Source organism: Somniosus microcephalus, chromosome 7, assembly GCF_052327205.1.
Source record: "Somniosus microcephalus isolate GS21.2 chromosome 7, FLI_Smic_1.0, whole genome shotgun sequence".
NCBI lineage: Eukaryota > Metazoa > Chordata > Chondrichthyes > Squaliformes > Somniosidae > Somniosus > Somniosus microcephalus.
Window position 1 is genome coordinate 202080092 of NC_140993.1, and position 17353 is coordinate 202097444.

General features: G+C 45.6%; 1 protein-coding gene and 1 long non-coding RNA gene across 7 annotated transcripts in view; one reads left to right on the forward strand and one right to left on the reverse strand.

The window, feature by feature from the left end:
• The window catches only part of LOC147115085 (uncharacterized), a 28000-nt gene extending 13030 nt beyond the window's left edge, over nt 1–14970 (reverse strand). The window contains exons 1-2 of the long non-coding RNA XR_015079047.1: nt 14805–14970; nt 10061–10171 (exon numbers count right to left, since the gene is read on the reverse strand). This is a non-coding gene — a long non-coding RNA (uncharacterized LOC147115085). The remainder of the gene's footprint in view (nt 1–10060; nt 10172–14804) is intronic.
• Nucleotides 1–16818, forward strand: part of LOC147115084 (activin receptor type-1-like) — a 268348-nt gene extending 251530 nt beyond the window's left edge. For 5 of the 6 annotated variants that reach the window (XM_085993344.1, XM_085993342.1, XM_085993347.1 and 2 more), the window contains 5 exons: nt 862–1008; nt 5789–6064; nt 6155–6352; nt 9848–9978; nt 14820–16818. In XM_085993344.1, the coding sequence (XP_085849470.1) occupies nt 862–1008; nt 5789–6064; nt 6155–6352; nt 9848–9978; nt 14820–14954 (887 nt within the window). In that variant the 3' untranslated portion in view covers nt 14955–16818. The other variant, XM_085993346.1, reaches the window with a different exon arrangement.
• Nucleotides 16819–17353: the final 535 nt, after the last annotated feature.

The following is a 17353-nucleotide window of genomic DNA, read 5'->3' on the forward strand; positions in this document are numbered from 1 at the left end:
GATATAAATGGACTGGTCTGGTGGGCAGAAAAGTGGCAAATGGAATTCAATCCATAGAAGTGAGATAATACATTTGGGGAGGGCTAACGAGGCAAGGGAATACACAATAAATGGTAGGATACTGAGAAGTGTAGAGGAACAGAGGGACCTTGGAGTGCATGTCCACAGATCCCTGAAGGTAGCAGGACAGGTAGATAAGGTGGTTAAGAAGGCATACAGGATACTTTCCTTTATTGGCCAAGGTATAGAATATAAGAGCATGGGGGTTATGCTTGAAATATATAAAACACTAGTTAGGCCTCAGCTAGAGTACTGCATACAGTTCTGGTCACCACATTACAGGAAAGATGTGATTGCACTAGAGAGGGTACAGAGGAGATTTATGAGGATGTTGCCAGGACTGGAGAATTTTAGCTATGAGGAAAGATTGGATAGGCTGTGCTTGTTTTCTTTGGAACAAAGGAGGCTGAGGGGAGACTTAATTGAGGTGTATAAAATTATGAGGGGCATGGATAAGGAGGACCTATTTCCCTTAGCAGAAGGGTCAATAACCAGGGGGTATAGATTTAAAGTAATGGTAGAAGGAGTTGGGAACGTTTTTCACCCAGAGGGTGGTGGGGATCTAGAACTCACTGCCTGAAAGGGTGGTCGAGGCAGAAACCCTCATCGCATTTAAAAAGTACTTGGATAGGCACTTGAAGTACCGTAACCTACAAGGCTATGGACCAAGTGCTGGAAAGTGGGATTAGGCTGGATAGCTCTTTTTTTCGGCCGGCACAGAGACGATGGGCCGAATGGCCTCCGTGCTATAAATTTCTATGACGACTAAAAAAAAAATTCATTTTTTCCCTCCCAAAACAGGAAAGGGTCGTTATGGAGAAGTTTGGAGAGGTCAGTGGCAAGGCGAAAATGTTGCTGTGAAAATTTTCTCATCTAGAGACGAGAAATCCTGGTTTAGAGAGACTGAAATTTATAATACTGTTCTTCTTCGTCACGAGAATATATTAGGTGAGAATATACACGTGCAGGTTCCACATGTTGGCCAACGACACTCTGCTCTGTCTCACCACCACCTCTCTGAATCCCTCCAATGTCTCTGATTTGTCGCATTTCTTGACCAACATCCAGTATTGGATGAGCAGAAGTTTCCTCCAACTAATTATTGGGAAGACGCAAGCCATTATCTTTGGTCTCTGCCGCAAACTCCGTTCCATGGCCACCAATTCCATCCCTGGCAACTGTCTGAAGCTGAGCCAGACTGTTCGCGACCCTGGTGTTGTGTTTGACCCCAAAATGAGCTTCTGACCCCATGTCTGCTCGACCACCAAGACTTCCAACTCTGTAACATCGCCCAACTCCACCCCTGTCTCAGCTCATCTGCCGCTGAAACCTTCACCCATGCCTTTGTTACTTCTCGACTTGACTATTCCAACGCTCTTGTGGCTAGCCTCCCATCTTCCACCCTCCATAAACTGGAGCTCATCCAAAATCTGCTGCCCATATCTTAACTCACTGCAAGTTTCTTTCATTAATCACCCCTGTGCTTGCTGACCTTCACTGGCTCCCGGTCCAACAACACCTCAATTTTAAAATCCTCATCCTTGTTTGCAAATCCCTCCATGGCCTCATCCTTCCCTATCTCTCTAACCTCCTCCAGCCCCACAAGCCTTCAAGATCTCTCCAATTATGGCCTCTTGCGCATCCCCAATTTTAATCACTGCACCATTGGCAGCCGTGCTTTCAGCTGTCTTGGCCCTAAGCTCTGGAATTCCCTCCCTGAACCTCAGCATCTCTATGCCTCTCCTCCTTTAAGATGCTCCTTAAAACCTACATCTTTGACCAAGCTTTTGGTCATCTGTCCTGATAGCCCCTTCTGTGGCTCTGTCAAAAATGTTTTTATTGATACAATAGCAAAATACTGCGAATGCTGGAAATCTGAAATAACAGAAAATGCTGGAAACACTCAGCAGGTCAGGCAGCATCTGTGGAGAGATGTTTTTATTGATAATCGCTCTTGTTAAGCATCTTGGGACATTTTGCAACGTTAAATGCACCATATAAATGTAAGTTGTTGAGAAATAATTTATATATAACCTTTAATTTAATTTAATGCAAAGTGTGAATTCAAATTGGTTTTCATTATAGCCCATGTAAAATCCAGTAAGGCAAGTTAGGCAATAAACAAAACTGGAGGAGAGATGCATGTTCCTGTGGATGATTATTCATGTAGAAATTACGCCTACCATGCCCACAACCTATAAGAACACCCTCTTGGGTAGCTACCTGCATTTTTAAAAAAACACAGAAAATGCTGTAAACACTCCGCAGCACTCAGGTCAGGCAGCAACTCTGGAGAGAGGCCTGAACACATGCGTATTATTTACGACGGAGGCAAGTGTGCATGTGTTACAGCTGGTCATTAAAATCGGAGCCACAATGCACATCACAACAACAACAAATCGAAAGGTCAATCACAGCAACGGTGTGCTATTAAACATAAAGGCAACTCTGTATACAGTAATACAAAGGCAAAACTTTAGTAGCCATTGCCCACTACAAAAGGTCCACTAGGACATCATCGTCCGAAGCTCAGGCTGTAGTTGAAGAAATATCATCATGGGACTGCAGGTGTTCAGCAGAACACAGTACACAGCACATGATATTCACGCAACCCCAACTCCTACAATTTGTATTTTCCATGCACAAAGCATGAAAACTTTGACCTACACCCCTAAGCAGCTCCCTTCCCCACCATATCACTAAACAACATCTACCCGAAAGAAACAAAATCACATAAAAAGCACAAATTAACACTAACGCAGAAATCGGGGAAAGACAAAGCAATGAGGAAAGCAAGAAAAGACTTTAAAAAAAAACACAGCTTGGCAAAGTGTAGTTATTTGGCAGCACTACAGTGCTGTGAGCACAGGGTGAAATAAGGTGCTCTGCACTGGTCCACGCGCTTTTTGTATCTTTAGATTCCTCGTTGTACCTTAACAACTTCTGTGTCATAGAGTCATACAGCACAGAAAGAGGCCCTTCGGCCCATCGTGTCTGCGCCGACCATCAATCCCTGTCCAGTCTAATCCCATTTTCCAGCATTTGGTCCATAGCCTTGTATGCAATGGCATTTCAAGTGCTCATCCAAATGCTTCTTGAATGTTATGAGGGTTCCTGCCTCTACCACCCTTTCAGGCAGTGAGTTCCAGATTCCAACCACCCTCTGGGTGAAAAAGTTCCTCCTCAAATCCCCTCTAAACCTCCTGCCCCTTACCTTGAATCTATGCCCCCTTGTTATTGACCCCCTACTAAGGGGAAAAGTTCCTCTTTATCTACCCTATCTATGCCCCTCATCATTTTGTACACCTCAATCAGGTCCCCCCTCAGCCTTCTTTGCTCCAAGGAAAACAACCCCAGCCTGTTTAGTCTTTCTTCATAGCTGAGGCGCTCCATCCCAGGTAACATCCTGGTGAATCTTCTCTGCACCCTCTCCAAAGCAATCACATCCTTCCTATAGTGAGGCGACCAGAACTGCACACAGTACTCCAGCTGTGGCCTCACCAGCGTTTTGTACAGCTCCATCATAACCTCCCTGCTCTTATATTCTATGCCTCGGCTAATGAAGGCAAGTATCCCATATGCCTTTTTAACCACCTTATCTACCTATTCCGCTGCCTTCAGGGATCTATGTACATGTACACCAAGGACCCTCTGTACTTCCTAGGGTCCTACCACTCATTGTGTATTCCCTTGCCTTATTTGTCCGTCCAAAATGCATCACCTCGCACTTTTCAGGGTTAAATTCCATTTGCCACTTTTCCGCCCATCTGACCAACCCGTTTATATCGTCCTGTAGCCTGAGGCTTTCCTCCTCGCAATTTACCACCCCACCAATTTTCGTGTCATCTGCGAACTTACTGATCATACCTTTTACATTCTCATCCAAATCATTTATGTAGATCACAAACAGCAAGGGTCCCAGCACCGATCCCTGAGGTACCCCACTGGACACAGGCTTCCAGTCACAAAAGCAACCTTGGACCATCACCCTCTGCCTCCTGCCACTCAGCCAGTTTAGGATCCAACACGCCAAGGCACCCTGGATCCCATGGGCTCTTACCTTCTTGACCAGTCTCCTATGCGGGACTTTGTCAAAAGCTTTACTGAAATCCATGTAAACCACATCCACAGCATTTCCCTCATCCACACACCTAGTCACCACCTCGAAAAATTCAATCAGATTGGTCAGACATGATTTACCCTTGACAAAGCCATGCTGACTATCCCCGATTAATCCTTGCCTCTCCAAGTGGAGACTAATTTTGTCCCTCAGAATTTTTTCCAATAATTTCCCTACCACAGATGTTAGGCTCACTGGCCTGTAATTCCCTGGTTTATCCCTGCTACCCTTCTTGAATAATGGTACTACGTTAGCTGTTCTCCAGTCCTCTGGTACATCCCCTGTGGCCAGAGAGGTTCTGAAAATTTGTGTCAGAGCCCCTGCAATCTCCTCCCTTGCCTTACACAACAGCCTGGGATACATCTCGTCCGGGCCTGGGGATTTATCCACTTTTTGGCCTGCTAAAACCGCTAGTACCTCCTCCCTCTCGATGCTAATATGTTCAAGTATGTCACAGTCCCCTTGCCCGATTTCTATGTCTACATCGTCTTTCTCCATAGTGAACACAGATGCAAAAAATTCATTCAAAACCCCGCCTACATCATCTGGCTCTACACACAGATTGCCACTTTGGTCCCTAATGGGCCCTACCCTTTCCCTGGTTATCCTCTTGCCCTTAATATACTTATAAAACATCTTAGGATTTTCCTTTATTTTGCTTGCCAGTGTTATTTCATGGCCCCTCCTCGCCCTCCTAATTTCTTTTTTAAGTATGCCCCTGCACTTTTTATACTCCTCTAGGGCTTCCTCCGTCTTTAGTCTTTTGTAACTGCCAAAAGCCCCCCTTTTTTTCCTAATGCATTTTTGTATATCCCTTGTCATCCAAGGTTCCCTTTGCTTGTTGGTCCCACCCTTGACCTTTACAGGAACATGTTGGCGTTGTACTCTCTCTATTTCCCTTCTGAAAGTCTCCCACTGCTTTGATGTGGATTTTCCTATAAGTAGCTGCTCCCAGTCCACTTTGGCCAGATCCTGCCTTATCATATTAAAATCGGCCTTCCCCCAATTTAGAACCCTTATTTCCGGGCCGTCTTTGTCTTTTTCCATGACCACCTTAAATCTCACCGAATTATGGTCACTGTCGCCAAAATGCTCTCCTACTGACACTTCCACCACTTGCCCGGCTACATTCCCTAGAATTAGGTCCAGTACCGCCCCCTCTCTTGTAGGACTTTCTACATGTTGGCTCAAAAAGCTCTCCTGGATGCACTTTAAGAATTCTGCACCCTCTAAGCCTTTCACACTCTGACTATCCCAATTAATATTGGGGAAGTTGAAATCCCCCACTATTATTACCCTATTATTTTCGCACTTCTCTGAGATTTGCCTACATATCTGTTCCTCTATCTCCCCCTGACTGGGGGCCTATAGTACACTCCCAGCAAAGTGCTTGCCCCCTTTTTGTTTTTAAGTTCTACCCATATGGCCTCATTAGAGGAACCCGCTAATATATCATCCCTCCTTACAGCAGTAATTGATTCCTTAATTAATATTGCAACACCCCCTCCCCGTGTCTGTGTCTCTTGCACCTTTCTCCAAGAGTTAGAGAAGTACTGTGTGTGTGTTGTAACGCAGTCATAATTATCCGTTTTGATTTTCTACTTTTAGGTTTCATTGCGTCAGACATGACGTCAAGGAATTCTAGCACCCAACTTTGGCTCATCACTCATTATCATGAGAACGGTTCACTCTATGACTACCTACAGCGAAATACAGTGGACACTGTAGTTTGCCTGAATTTTGCCTTATCTATAGCCAATGGTCTGGTGCACCTCCACAATGAAATTTTTGGAACTGAGGGAAAACCTGCAATTGCTCACAGAGATCTGAAAAGCAAAAATATCTTAGTAAAAAAGAACCTGCATTGTTGCATTGCTGATCTTGGTGAGTACTTAAAGGCCTGCACGGCCTTCACTTTTGAAGAAAAAAACTTTTGGCTGATAATGCTGTATTAATCAACATCTTTTTTTGTAGGGTTAGCAGTGATGCATTCACAAACTAACAATCAGTTGGATGTTGGGAATAATCCAAAAGTGGGCACAAAACGATATATGGCGCCAGAAGTACTTGAGGAATCTATTCAAGTTGACTGTTTTGATGCTTACAAACGTGTAGACATCTGGGCATTTGGACTTGTATTGTGGGAAGTAACTAGGAGAACATTCAGTAATGGTGAGCATTATTACAACAACTACTTTTGCGAGTATCTTTTTCTATTACAAGGCCAGATATCTCAATCAAGTTGAATCCAAGAAACGAAAAGTAAATTACTTGAAATGATAATTTTATGTCTTAAGTAAATCAAATGATCGTGTGTTTAAAAATTGTTAATGTTTAACCTTTATATAGTTCCCAGAATTGCAGTATATTTAGTAACCTGCTCAATATTGTAAAATCTTATTGGCAAGCTGTTTCTAGCCAGTGTTCTTTAATCAGGAATCAATTCTATAAACTCCACTGTTGGTAGGTATTTCAGCCACCACATCGGCATTCTCTTCCTAAACCCATTCCCTTTGATAACCTACCTCCCAACCTTCAAAAAGCCCCCTTAAAACCTACGCCTTTGTTCCCTTCTTTCACACTTCCTGTTTGCTGTCCCCAACTCCTCCAATAACACACACCAGTAGGTTTCATTATGTGGAAGGTGTTCTATAAATGTAAGTTGCTCACCAGGAGACCCAATTGGTGCAGTTCTGGACATTGAGTAACCGTCTTGCAGGTCAATTCTGGAATATGCATCCACAAATGCAAAGCTAGGGCTACACAGGTACTCTCTTGATGTGCACATGTGCAGTCTGCATAGCTGGGCATTTAATTGAAGACTGGGTGCAGAAAAAGAAAGACTTGCATTTATATAGCACTTTTCATGTCCTCTGGATGTCCCAAAGTGCTTTATAGCCCAATGTACTACTTTCGAAGTGCAGTTACTGTTGTAATGTAGAAAACACAGCAAGGTCCCATAAACAGCAATGTGATAAAGACCAGATAAACTGTTTTAGTGATGTTGGTTGAGGGATAAATATTGGTCAGGACAGAAGTGAGGTAAAAATACTGTATAGCGATCAGGGATGGGAATCCTGGAGCCCAATCCTTATGCGTCCACACTTGTGCACTTCTAGTTGGAGTCAGGAGCTGAAATGCTGGCCCAATGTTCTCCCTATCCCAAGTTCAATTATTGTATCCCTACCTCAGCCCTGATGAGATCAGCCAACTCGGCACAGAATGCAAATCAAATTTGGGTCTGTATGATTCATGCTGAGCAGATCAGCTACTCAATGATTAAACCTACTAAGTCATTAGGGAAACTATCTGTTCTTCACATAGCAGTTGCCCATACATTTAAATCAGGAGCATATCGCACAACATCACTTTGTGGTCCAAAATCTTTGGGCAGTTCTTAAAATGGCCTAAGAAAAAACACAAAATGCTGCTTCAGGCTTCGACCCTTCACAAAACATTGGAGAATAACACGGGGCTGGACTGTGGACTTTTCTACAACTCTTGGCGCTGGTGCTCTATTTCATGAGAAGAGCTGTTTAAACAGGATGAATTCCCTCTCAACCAAATTGGGACCCCTGCATCCCATATACAGCTCTAGTCTGTACCTTATCCCAAATCTGTTTGAACTTACCCAACTGGTGCAGATGAGCTGAGCGATTAAGGACCACCGATTCAGGATTATTTTGATTTCCAAATGCAAGTCAAATGTTCAAACATTTCAACATTATGCTTTATAAGTTGTTATAAAGTTAAAAGTACAAAGATTTAAAAAGAATTCAAAGTTTTTGCTTTACCGTTACTGTAACAGGAAGTGGTGCAGAAATTTCATGGGCACAACTTTGAATGCGGCATTCCTTGGTCTTGGGGCCGGTGAGATCACCCGCCTTGAGAACCCCGGGGCCGGGGATCGCCCGCCTTGAGAACCCCGGGGCCGGTGAGATCGCCCGCCTTGAGAACCCCGGGGCCGGGGATCGCCCGCCTTGAGAACCCCGGGGCCGGGAATCGCCCGCCTTGGGAACCCCGGGGCCGGTGAGATCGCCCGCCTTGAGAACCCCGGGGCCGGTGAGATCGCCCGCCTTGAGAATCCCGGGGCCGGGGATCGCCCGCCTTGAGAACCCCGGGGCCGGTGAGATCGCCCGCCTTGAGAACCCCGGGGCTGGTGAGATCGCTCGCCTTGAGAACCCCGGGGCCGGTGAGATCGCCCGCCTTGAGATCCCCGGGGCCGGGGATCGCCCACCTTGAGAACCCCGGGGCCGGTGAGATCGTCCGCCTTGAGAACCCCGGGGCCGGTGAGATCGCCCGCCTTGAGAACCCCGGGGCCGGTGAGATCGCCCGCCTTGAGAACCCCGTGGCCGGGGAGATCGCCCGCCTTGAGAACCCCGGGGCCGGTGAGATCGCCCGCCTTGAGAACCCCGGTGCCAGGGATCGCCCGCCTTGAGAACCCCGGGGCCGGTGATTGCTCGCCTTGAGAACCCCGGGGCCGGTGAGATCATCCGCCTTGAGAACCCCGGGGCCGGTGAGATCGCCCGCCTTGAGATCCCCGGGGCCGGGGATCGCCCACCTTGAGAACCCCGGGGCCGGTGAGATCGTCCGCCTTGAGAACCCCGGGGCCGGTGAGATCGCCCGCCTTGAGAACCCCGGGGCCGGTGATTGCTCGCCTTGAGAACCCCGGGGCCGGTGAGATCATCCGCCTTGAGAACCCCGGGGCCGGTGAGATCGCCCGCCTTGAGAACCCCGGGGCCGGTGAGATCACCCGCCTTGAGAACCCCGGGGCCGGGGATCGCCCGCCTTGAGAACCCCGGGACCAGTGATCGCCCGCCTTGAGAACCCCGGGGCCGGGGAGATCGCCCGCCTTGAGAACCCCGGGGCCGGTGAGATCGCCCGCCTTGAGAACCCCGGAGCCGGTGAGATCGCCCGCCTTGAGAACCCCGGGGCCGATGAGATCGCCCGCCTTGAGAACCCCGGGGCCGGTGATTGCTCGCCTTGAGAACCCCGGGGCCGGTGAGATCGTCCGCCTTGAGAACCCCGGGGCCAGTGAGATCGCCCGCCTTGAGAACCCCGGGGCCGGGAATCGCCCGCCTTGAGGACCCCGGGGCCGGTGAGATCGCCCGCCTTGAGAACCCCGGGGCCGGTGATCGCCCGCCTTGAGAACCCCGGGGCCGGTGAGATCGCCCGCCTTGAGAACCCCGGGGCTGGTGAGATCACCCGCCTTGAGAACCCCGGGGCCGGGGATCGCCCGCCTTGAGAACCCCGGGGCCGGTGAGATCACCCGCCTTGAGAACCCCGGGGCCGGGGATCGCCCGCCTTGAGAACCCCGGGGCCGGTGAGATCGCCCGCCTTGGGAACCCCGGGGCCGGTGAGATCGCCCGCCTTGAGAACCCCGGGGCCGGGGATCGCCCGCCTTGAGAACCCCGGGGCCGGGGATCGCCCGCCTTGAGAACCCCGGGGCCGGTGAGATCGCCCGCCGTGAGAACCCCGGGGCCGGGGATCGCCCGCCTTGAGAACCCCAGGGCCGGGTGCATCGCCTGCTTTGAGATCCCAGAGCATCGCACGTGTTGACATCAGCCATCTTGATCCTTTTTGGGTTGTAACATTTATTTAGGATAGTTTTACACTGTGTAATTCAAATTACATGTGCTTAGTAGCTTAATTCTTCTCACTTTGCAGGTATTGCAGAAGAGTATAAACCTCCATTCTATGATCTGGTTCCGAATGACCCTAGCTTTGAAGATATGCGAAAAATTGTATGTGTGGAACAGCAAAGACCAAATATTCCCAACAGATGGTTCTCGGACCCTGTGAGTATTTGATTATTTTGTACAATATAATATAATTTTATCAATTCGCCATTTCATTCCAGGGTAATTGATCACACTGTACCTGCCAAGTCTGTTGCATTCTCTTGTCACTTTATCTGCACTATTCATGATCTCTCCCTGAATCTGTGATCTTTTCATCTTCTGCCTTCTCATTTTCATCTATGGAATCTCACTGAAACACAAGTTTCACATATTTCTGACTCTTCCAAATTGCCTCCTATATTTTCACCTTCAACTTCTAATCCAAAGGAAGTGCTGATATCCCTACTGATCAGCTTGGCTCCCTTGAACGAGAGTGGCCCAGACACACCGGCGGCAGCAGAGAGAGTGGCCCTGGGTGGAGACTGAGCGCAGAGACCGAGGAGTTAAAGAGCAGGGAGAGAGACCAGGACCCCAGCTATTCACAATATAAATGATCTAGACAAGGGAACTGGATGTAATATCTCCAAATTTGCAGACAACACAAAGCTGGGTGGGCGTGTGTGCTGTGAGGAGGATGCAGAGAAACTCCAGTACGATTTGGACAGGTTGGGTGATTGGGCAGATGCATGGCAAATGCAGTATAATGTGGATAAATGCAAGGTTATCCACTTCAGTGGCAAAAACAGGAAGACAGATTATTACCTGAACGGCAATAGATTGGGAAAAGGGGAAGTGCAAAGAGTCCTGGGTGTCCTTGTGCACCAGTCGCTGAAGGTAAGCATGCAGGTGCAGAAGGCAAATGGTATGTTGGCCTTCATAGCGAGAGGATTCAAGTACAGGAGCAAGGATGTCGTGCTGCAGTTGTACAGGGCCTTGGTGAGACCACACCTTGAGTATTGTGTGCAGTTTTGGTCGCCTTATCTGAGGAGGGATGTTCTTGCCATGGAGGGAGTGCAGCGAAGATTCACCAGACTGATACCCGGGATGGCAAGAATGACGTATGAAGAGAGATTGGGTCGATTAGGCTTATATTCGCTAGAGTTTAGAAGAATGAGAGGGGATCTCATTGAAACTTATAAAATTCTAACAGGACTAGACAGACTAGATGCAGGAAGGATGTTCCCGATGGCGGGGGAGTCCAGAACCAGGGGTCGCAGTCTAAGGATAAGGGGTAAGCCATTTAGGACTGAGATGAGGAGGAATTTCTTCACCCAGAGAGTGGTGAACCTGTGGAATTCTCTGCCACACAGGGCAGTTGAGGCCAATTCATTAAATATATTCAAGAAGGAGTTGGATATATTTCTTGAGGCTAAAGGGATATGGGGAGAAAGCAGGGACAGGGTACTAAGTTTGGATGATCAGCCATGATCTCATTAAATGGCGGAGCGGGCTTGAGGGGCCGAATGGCCTACTCCTGCTCCTATCTTCTATGTTTATGTTTTTATTTTGAATCAGCTGCCTTTGATCTGTGTCTAAGAGGAGGACGCGTGACATTGTGGCCCGGACATTTCTCAGATCTATGAAATGGGAGCAGGTCCGAGGAATCCTCGGCCAGTGAGTTCTAATGATATGATTGGACTTTATATTAAAACCCAAAAGTGTAAGGAGGCAGAATTAAATCAGCTAAAGTGACAAAGCTGCTGAAGTATTCTGGGTTACCAGCTTAATCTACACTAACATTAATTATGCAGATATACTGTTTCTTACAAAGAGAACACAGAACATGAATTTCTGAAGGGGTGCAGCAGAAAAAATAGTTTGGGATCCTCCAATCTATCTGCTCTCTGCTGGGCTCTTCTGACTCTCATATCTGCCTCTCGTGCAGTAGCCTGCCACAAATTGGCGCTCTGTAAACCAGTCCTGTCTCATTTGACGTTCTAGTGTAAACTAACCAATCCCAGTGGGAACCTGTGCTCAAAGGGAGCATGGGTCAGAGAATCACTGCTAGTGTTGTAGCCCTATCTCCAAGATGGGTTAGCTTTAAGCATGGCATCCTGTTGGGAGCCTGGGATTGGAGAATTTAGCTTCAAGGTCAGCCAACCTGGAGGGTCTTTTTAATTGTGTACTGCCTTTCCCCATTCTATCTGTGCCAATGAAGTAAGTGGTGTTCTAGGTGGCATGGAAAGTTTTACAGGAAACTTTTTTTTATCCAGCACTGACGGGACCGACATGGTGCTGGTTCATCAAAAATTCCGGATAACCAAGAGCTATAGTAAAAGATACGGAGAGCTGAGAGCTCCGTATAAAGCAACAAACCCTGTTAGGTGCAGAACAATGGCCACAAGTTCCAAGCGTCTCTGTAGCTTAGCAACAGCTGCAGCCACACCCTTGCACAGCAACAGATCAAGGAAGGCAAGTACAATATGAAGTAAAACTTACCTGAACCTATTCCTGAATTTTGCCGGTTAACCGAGATTTCCGGTTATTTAGGTGCCGGTAAATCGAAAGTTTCCTGTATATCTCACTGTTGCCCTTCTGTCATCTGGTACTCCCATCTTAGTTGAATCATGCCTGCAGTTCTACTGAGACTTATAAATAAATATTTTGCCTATTGAATTTTGTTTCCCCTTTCATTCCAAACATTACTTTTGCCCCTCAAAAGTTCTAAAAATGATAAATTGAACTTGTATATCGCACCTTTAACATGTAATAGAAGTGCTTCACAGAGGTAAAAATTACCAGAAATCAAACAATGGTGAGAAGGATTAGGGATTGAGGGCAAATTCAAGATTAAAGAAGTAGGTTTTCAGGAAGATTTTGAAGGAGGGCAGAGAGGCAGTGGGTTTTTAGGAGAACTGAGAGTGTGGGCCAAGATGGCTAAAAGCTCTGGCCATTAGTGAAGTGGAGGGAGGAGGATGCAAAGGATTCCAGAGTTGGAAGAACAGACAGTGTGTGGAGGAACATGGGACTAAAGGAGGTTGTAAAAGTAGAGAAGGGCAATGCCATGGAGAGATTTATAGATGAGGACAAGGATTTTGACATCGATATGTTGAAAGACAGGGAACCAGTTAAGGTTGTCAAGGACAGTGGTGATTGCTGAACGGGATTTGGACAGTGGAGTTTTGGCATATCCGGTGTAAAGGGTGGAACTCTGGAGTAGAGCACTGGAATACTTGCATCTGGAAGTGACCAACTGTTGAATACATGTTTTAGTAACAGCAGGGGTTAGTTAGGGGCCAAGGTGGGCAACGATGTATGGGTGGAAATAGGTAGTTTTGGTGATGGCTAGCATGTGGGCTTTGATGCTCAGCTTCGAGTTAAATGCCACCAAGGTTGTGCACCGTTGGAAGAGGAAGTGTTTGGGACTAAGGTGAAAGAAGTTCTTACTCATCCAGGATTTGGTGTCAGCTGATCAGCCAGATAGCACAGTGGTGGTTGAGGAATAAAGGATTGTGGCACAGAGGTAGAGCTGGGTATCATGAGCATGCATGGACCATGCAGACAAGTAAAAGAAAGGAGCCAACGATGGAGCAAGAGGACAAGCTATTACAGAAAATATTCATTGGTATAGATAAGAGCAGGGGTGTCAAACTCCATTTATATGGTGGGCCTGATCCTGGCACTTGGAGTGGGCTACATTCAGCAAAAGTTATTTGGATGCAACGGGGTAGAAATTGGTGTGCATTTTGCCTGTTGTTTGGGTGTAAAATGTGTGCAATGTATACTAATTTCTGGGCACAAGTTCTTGCGCCAGCGGCACGGCTATCGCCATATTGGTCCTCACTATTTTTAGACGTTCCTGGCAGCCGCCTGAAATCAGCGTTGGGTCAATTTAAATATACAAAGAAGGATCATGTGCAATGTCCCCTCTAATCCGTGCGGCCGCATGGATGCACAGTGTCTGAGGTCCCGCACAGACTGCTCACTGGCTTTTGCATTGTAAAAACTGCACGTGTGCAAAATTTGAATGGGCTGTGAAGCAATTTAAAGGGACCACGCACGAAAACAAAAATAAGAAGAACATTGGTCCTGTGCCTTTTTTAGGACCCTTCTGCAAAATGCGTGAAAAACTAGGTGGAGCATGTGGCCCACTGTTAGGTCCCCAGGTTTCACTCGCCTTCCCCCCCCGCCCCCCCCCCCCCACCCCCCCCCCGCATCACTCTCAACGCCGCTCCCACTCCCCACTCACCACGTTGCTGCTGCTGCTCCCAGCTCTGTAGGAGATGTTGGATCCCACGCCCACCCCATTCCTATCCACCCGATCCCTAGTCTCCCTCTCTTCCTCCGCCCAAGCCCTAATTTCCCGACCCCCCCATTCCATAGTCTGCCTCACTCCCTCTCTCTGAGCTCCTGACCACCAGTCCTGTCACCTGAGCTCCAATCTGCCTCCTGACACCCCTCTCTTGAGTTCCAATCCAAGTCTCCCGACCCCCACCCCCAAAATCTGCTGTCCAGTAGTTACCTTCTTCCAGCCATCCTCCACCAGCGATAACAGACCATAATCACAGTCCAAAAGGATATCATTCATGACTTCAACCAGGGCTTTAACTATTTTTAAAAATAATACGTATTTATATTATGTACATTGTAGGAAGAAGCCATAGCTTTATCGAGCTGCATCCAAATACAATTCCTCCTGCTCGCAGTCCAAGTACACGTGCTGCTACTCATGCTGCAAGTGCTCCTGCTGCCGCTCGCGCTCCAAATACAGTTCCTTCAGCTAAGGTGAGGTGACTTGGAAATGTAAAAGAAAAAGCAGGAAACGAGAGAGCCTTTTTAACTTTCCAAGTGAAGACGATGTGAAGACTGACACTGCTTTGATACACAAAAATGTAATGTGTACATAGAGTACTGTAAATTTAGAATACGATTTCGTTTTTTTTTTAAAGTGACTTGTGTCTTTGTTTTGTGGTTAAAAACTTGTATTATATACCATTACTCACATTCATTTGTTTCAGACCCTGTCTGCTCTCGCCAAGCTGATGAAGGAGTGTTGGTACCAAAATCCCTCTGCACGGCTCACTGCATTACGCATCAAAAAGACTTTAGGGAAAATAAGCAACTCATTAGAGAAAGTAAAACTGGAGTGCTGAGCGGAAAATGAGCACTGATTTTTACCGCTTCTCAACAATTATAACGAGATCTGGATAGGATGAAATGCAGATCTCAAACTGCCCATTATTCTGTTTTTACAGTTAACGTATGGACAGAGTCGAGAAGTGGCAGCAAGGGCGCCATGGTTTGAAGTGGCAGATGGATCATTGTCTTTAACCAGACCAATCACTCAACCATGGCCGTTCCTCTTGATACAAATTAAATCAGGCAGTCGTTTCATGTTCACCAGCTGCTCACTAATTTGAGTTCTGTTTGGAAGGGGAAGTTTTGCACTAAGTAATTTCTCAAGTTTTTTTTTTTGCATTGATGTACAATTATCAAGTAGGCTGCAATAGCCCTGACCTGTGTATTTATCTTCAGTCTGTAAAATAGCATGCAGTTTTTCAATCTGAATAGGTAAAACTTAGTTGTTTTGTTACGGGAGATACTTGAACCATCTAATGGTTATTGGGTTTGAATATAAAGCTACAGTGGTCCTTAATCTTTTGTGTGAAAGGAGGACATACTCACCAACTAGTAATGGTGGTGCCTTGGCATTTATGAGCTACAATTAACTTGTTTAAGGTTAAGTTAAACAAATTAACTAAGAAGTACTTTCCACAGTAATATGTGTATCTGTTTAAAACTAATGTTCGCTCAGATTGTATGCTTTGACTTTATTGTTGTACCCAAGGTTTAAAATTATTTTTTATATATTTTTATCATAGTAGGAAGTAACATTCTTGTCATTTTGATTTGCTGTTTAGAATTTGAATGTTTCTAAAAAAAAAGAAACAACAAAGACTTAAGTTAATCTGTGATTATACCTGTAGTTAACTACAGTTGAGAAAATATACAGTTTGTCTTAATATGTAAGTGCCCAACTATTTAACTTAATTGTGATCAAAACACTATTCTGTGATTTGTGTATCTTTCTGAAAAAATGATTGTGATGCATAAAGAAAATAATGAATTACTGATTCCTATCATGTACAAAAAGTCAGAACACTAAATGGACACTAATGAGGGGGCATTGTACTGGAAGGGACACAAGCCAACAGAAATTACTTGCGTGTATAGTCATAAGGAAATTAGTCACAAAAGTACTTCAAGGAAAATGTGATCTCCATTGATGAGAATTATTTCCCTAAAATACTATAATAGTAGAATACTACATGTGCATCTTTAATGTAAATGTATGCAGCCTGCTTTGTTGCCTTTTATTATTGTGTTTTAATTTGTGCAATGGACCTCAGAGAACTCGATTTATTATATAGTTTTAAACAAAAGGGCTTATTGGGTTATTTTATAAGTGAAAGTATGTTGCATTTGTAGACAAAAGGTTAATCATTTCATTTGGGACATCTGATGAGCTTTACCATTTGGTGAATTGTGTAACGAATAGCTATACCATTCTTGCACTGTAATACTTCCCAGTACTTCAGTGTATTTCAGTTTTTGAAACAGCAATAATTGAATATTAAAATTAGGTATTCCTGCGATTGTTTATGCACAGAAAAAGCATCATCTTAACCTATTACTGCAGTGATGCCTCAATTAACGTCCGGCACTACACTTCATAACCTGGTTGCAATATCTATTTAACAGTAACTCCTTAAGACAACAGATATTTATGAATGAGCAATATTAAGCTACTATGTCACTTAATTTAGCAGTGCTGCATTATAAGATGCGACAACTATGATTCAAGTTTCAGTGTTCATACTTGGAGAAAAACATTATTTTAGCCTTAATCCTTGGAGGAGGACTCTGGTGCAATTTTTCACTTTTAAAAATACATCAATGTCAAAGTTTTTCATTTAATTCGGTAAAAACTAATAAAGATGTCCTGTGTGTTCTTCACTTTAGTCTTTGTTTACATTATTCAGCATCAGAAACCTTGTGAAATAATTTAACAACATAATGAGGTTTATATCAAGCTGCTGGAAGAGTTCAGTTTGAGACTATCGATGTTTAGACGGTTACATTAACAATCATCCTGGAAATCTTGAGAGAAACAAAACAGATACAAGCAACAACAGCTAACCGTTTCCAGGTAAAATCGAATCTGTTCTCAGGAACAAACTCTAGGATTGCTTGCATGGTAACCCAGTAAACAGCAGTCAGCATGAATTGCGAAGGGGGAGGATCGTGCCTAACCAACCTCCCTGACTTCTCAACTGGACGTGGTGCAGATTTCCCCGAAAAAATCTTTTCACAAAGTTCCATATGTAAGATTGCTACATTACATTTAAAGTAGTGGGCTCCTGGATAAAAAGTTCAGATAGGAAGAGGCAGGTATAATGGAGGAGTTATATTAAGTGATGGAGCGGGAGAATTGCTGAATGGGGTGCTCCAGGGCTGAAGTTACATTAACAACTTGGATTTAGAGGCTCAG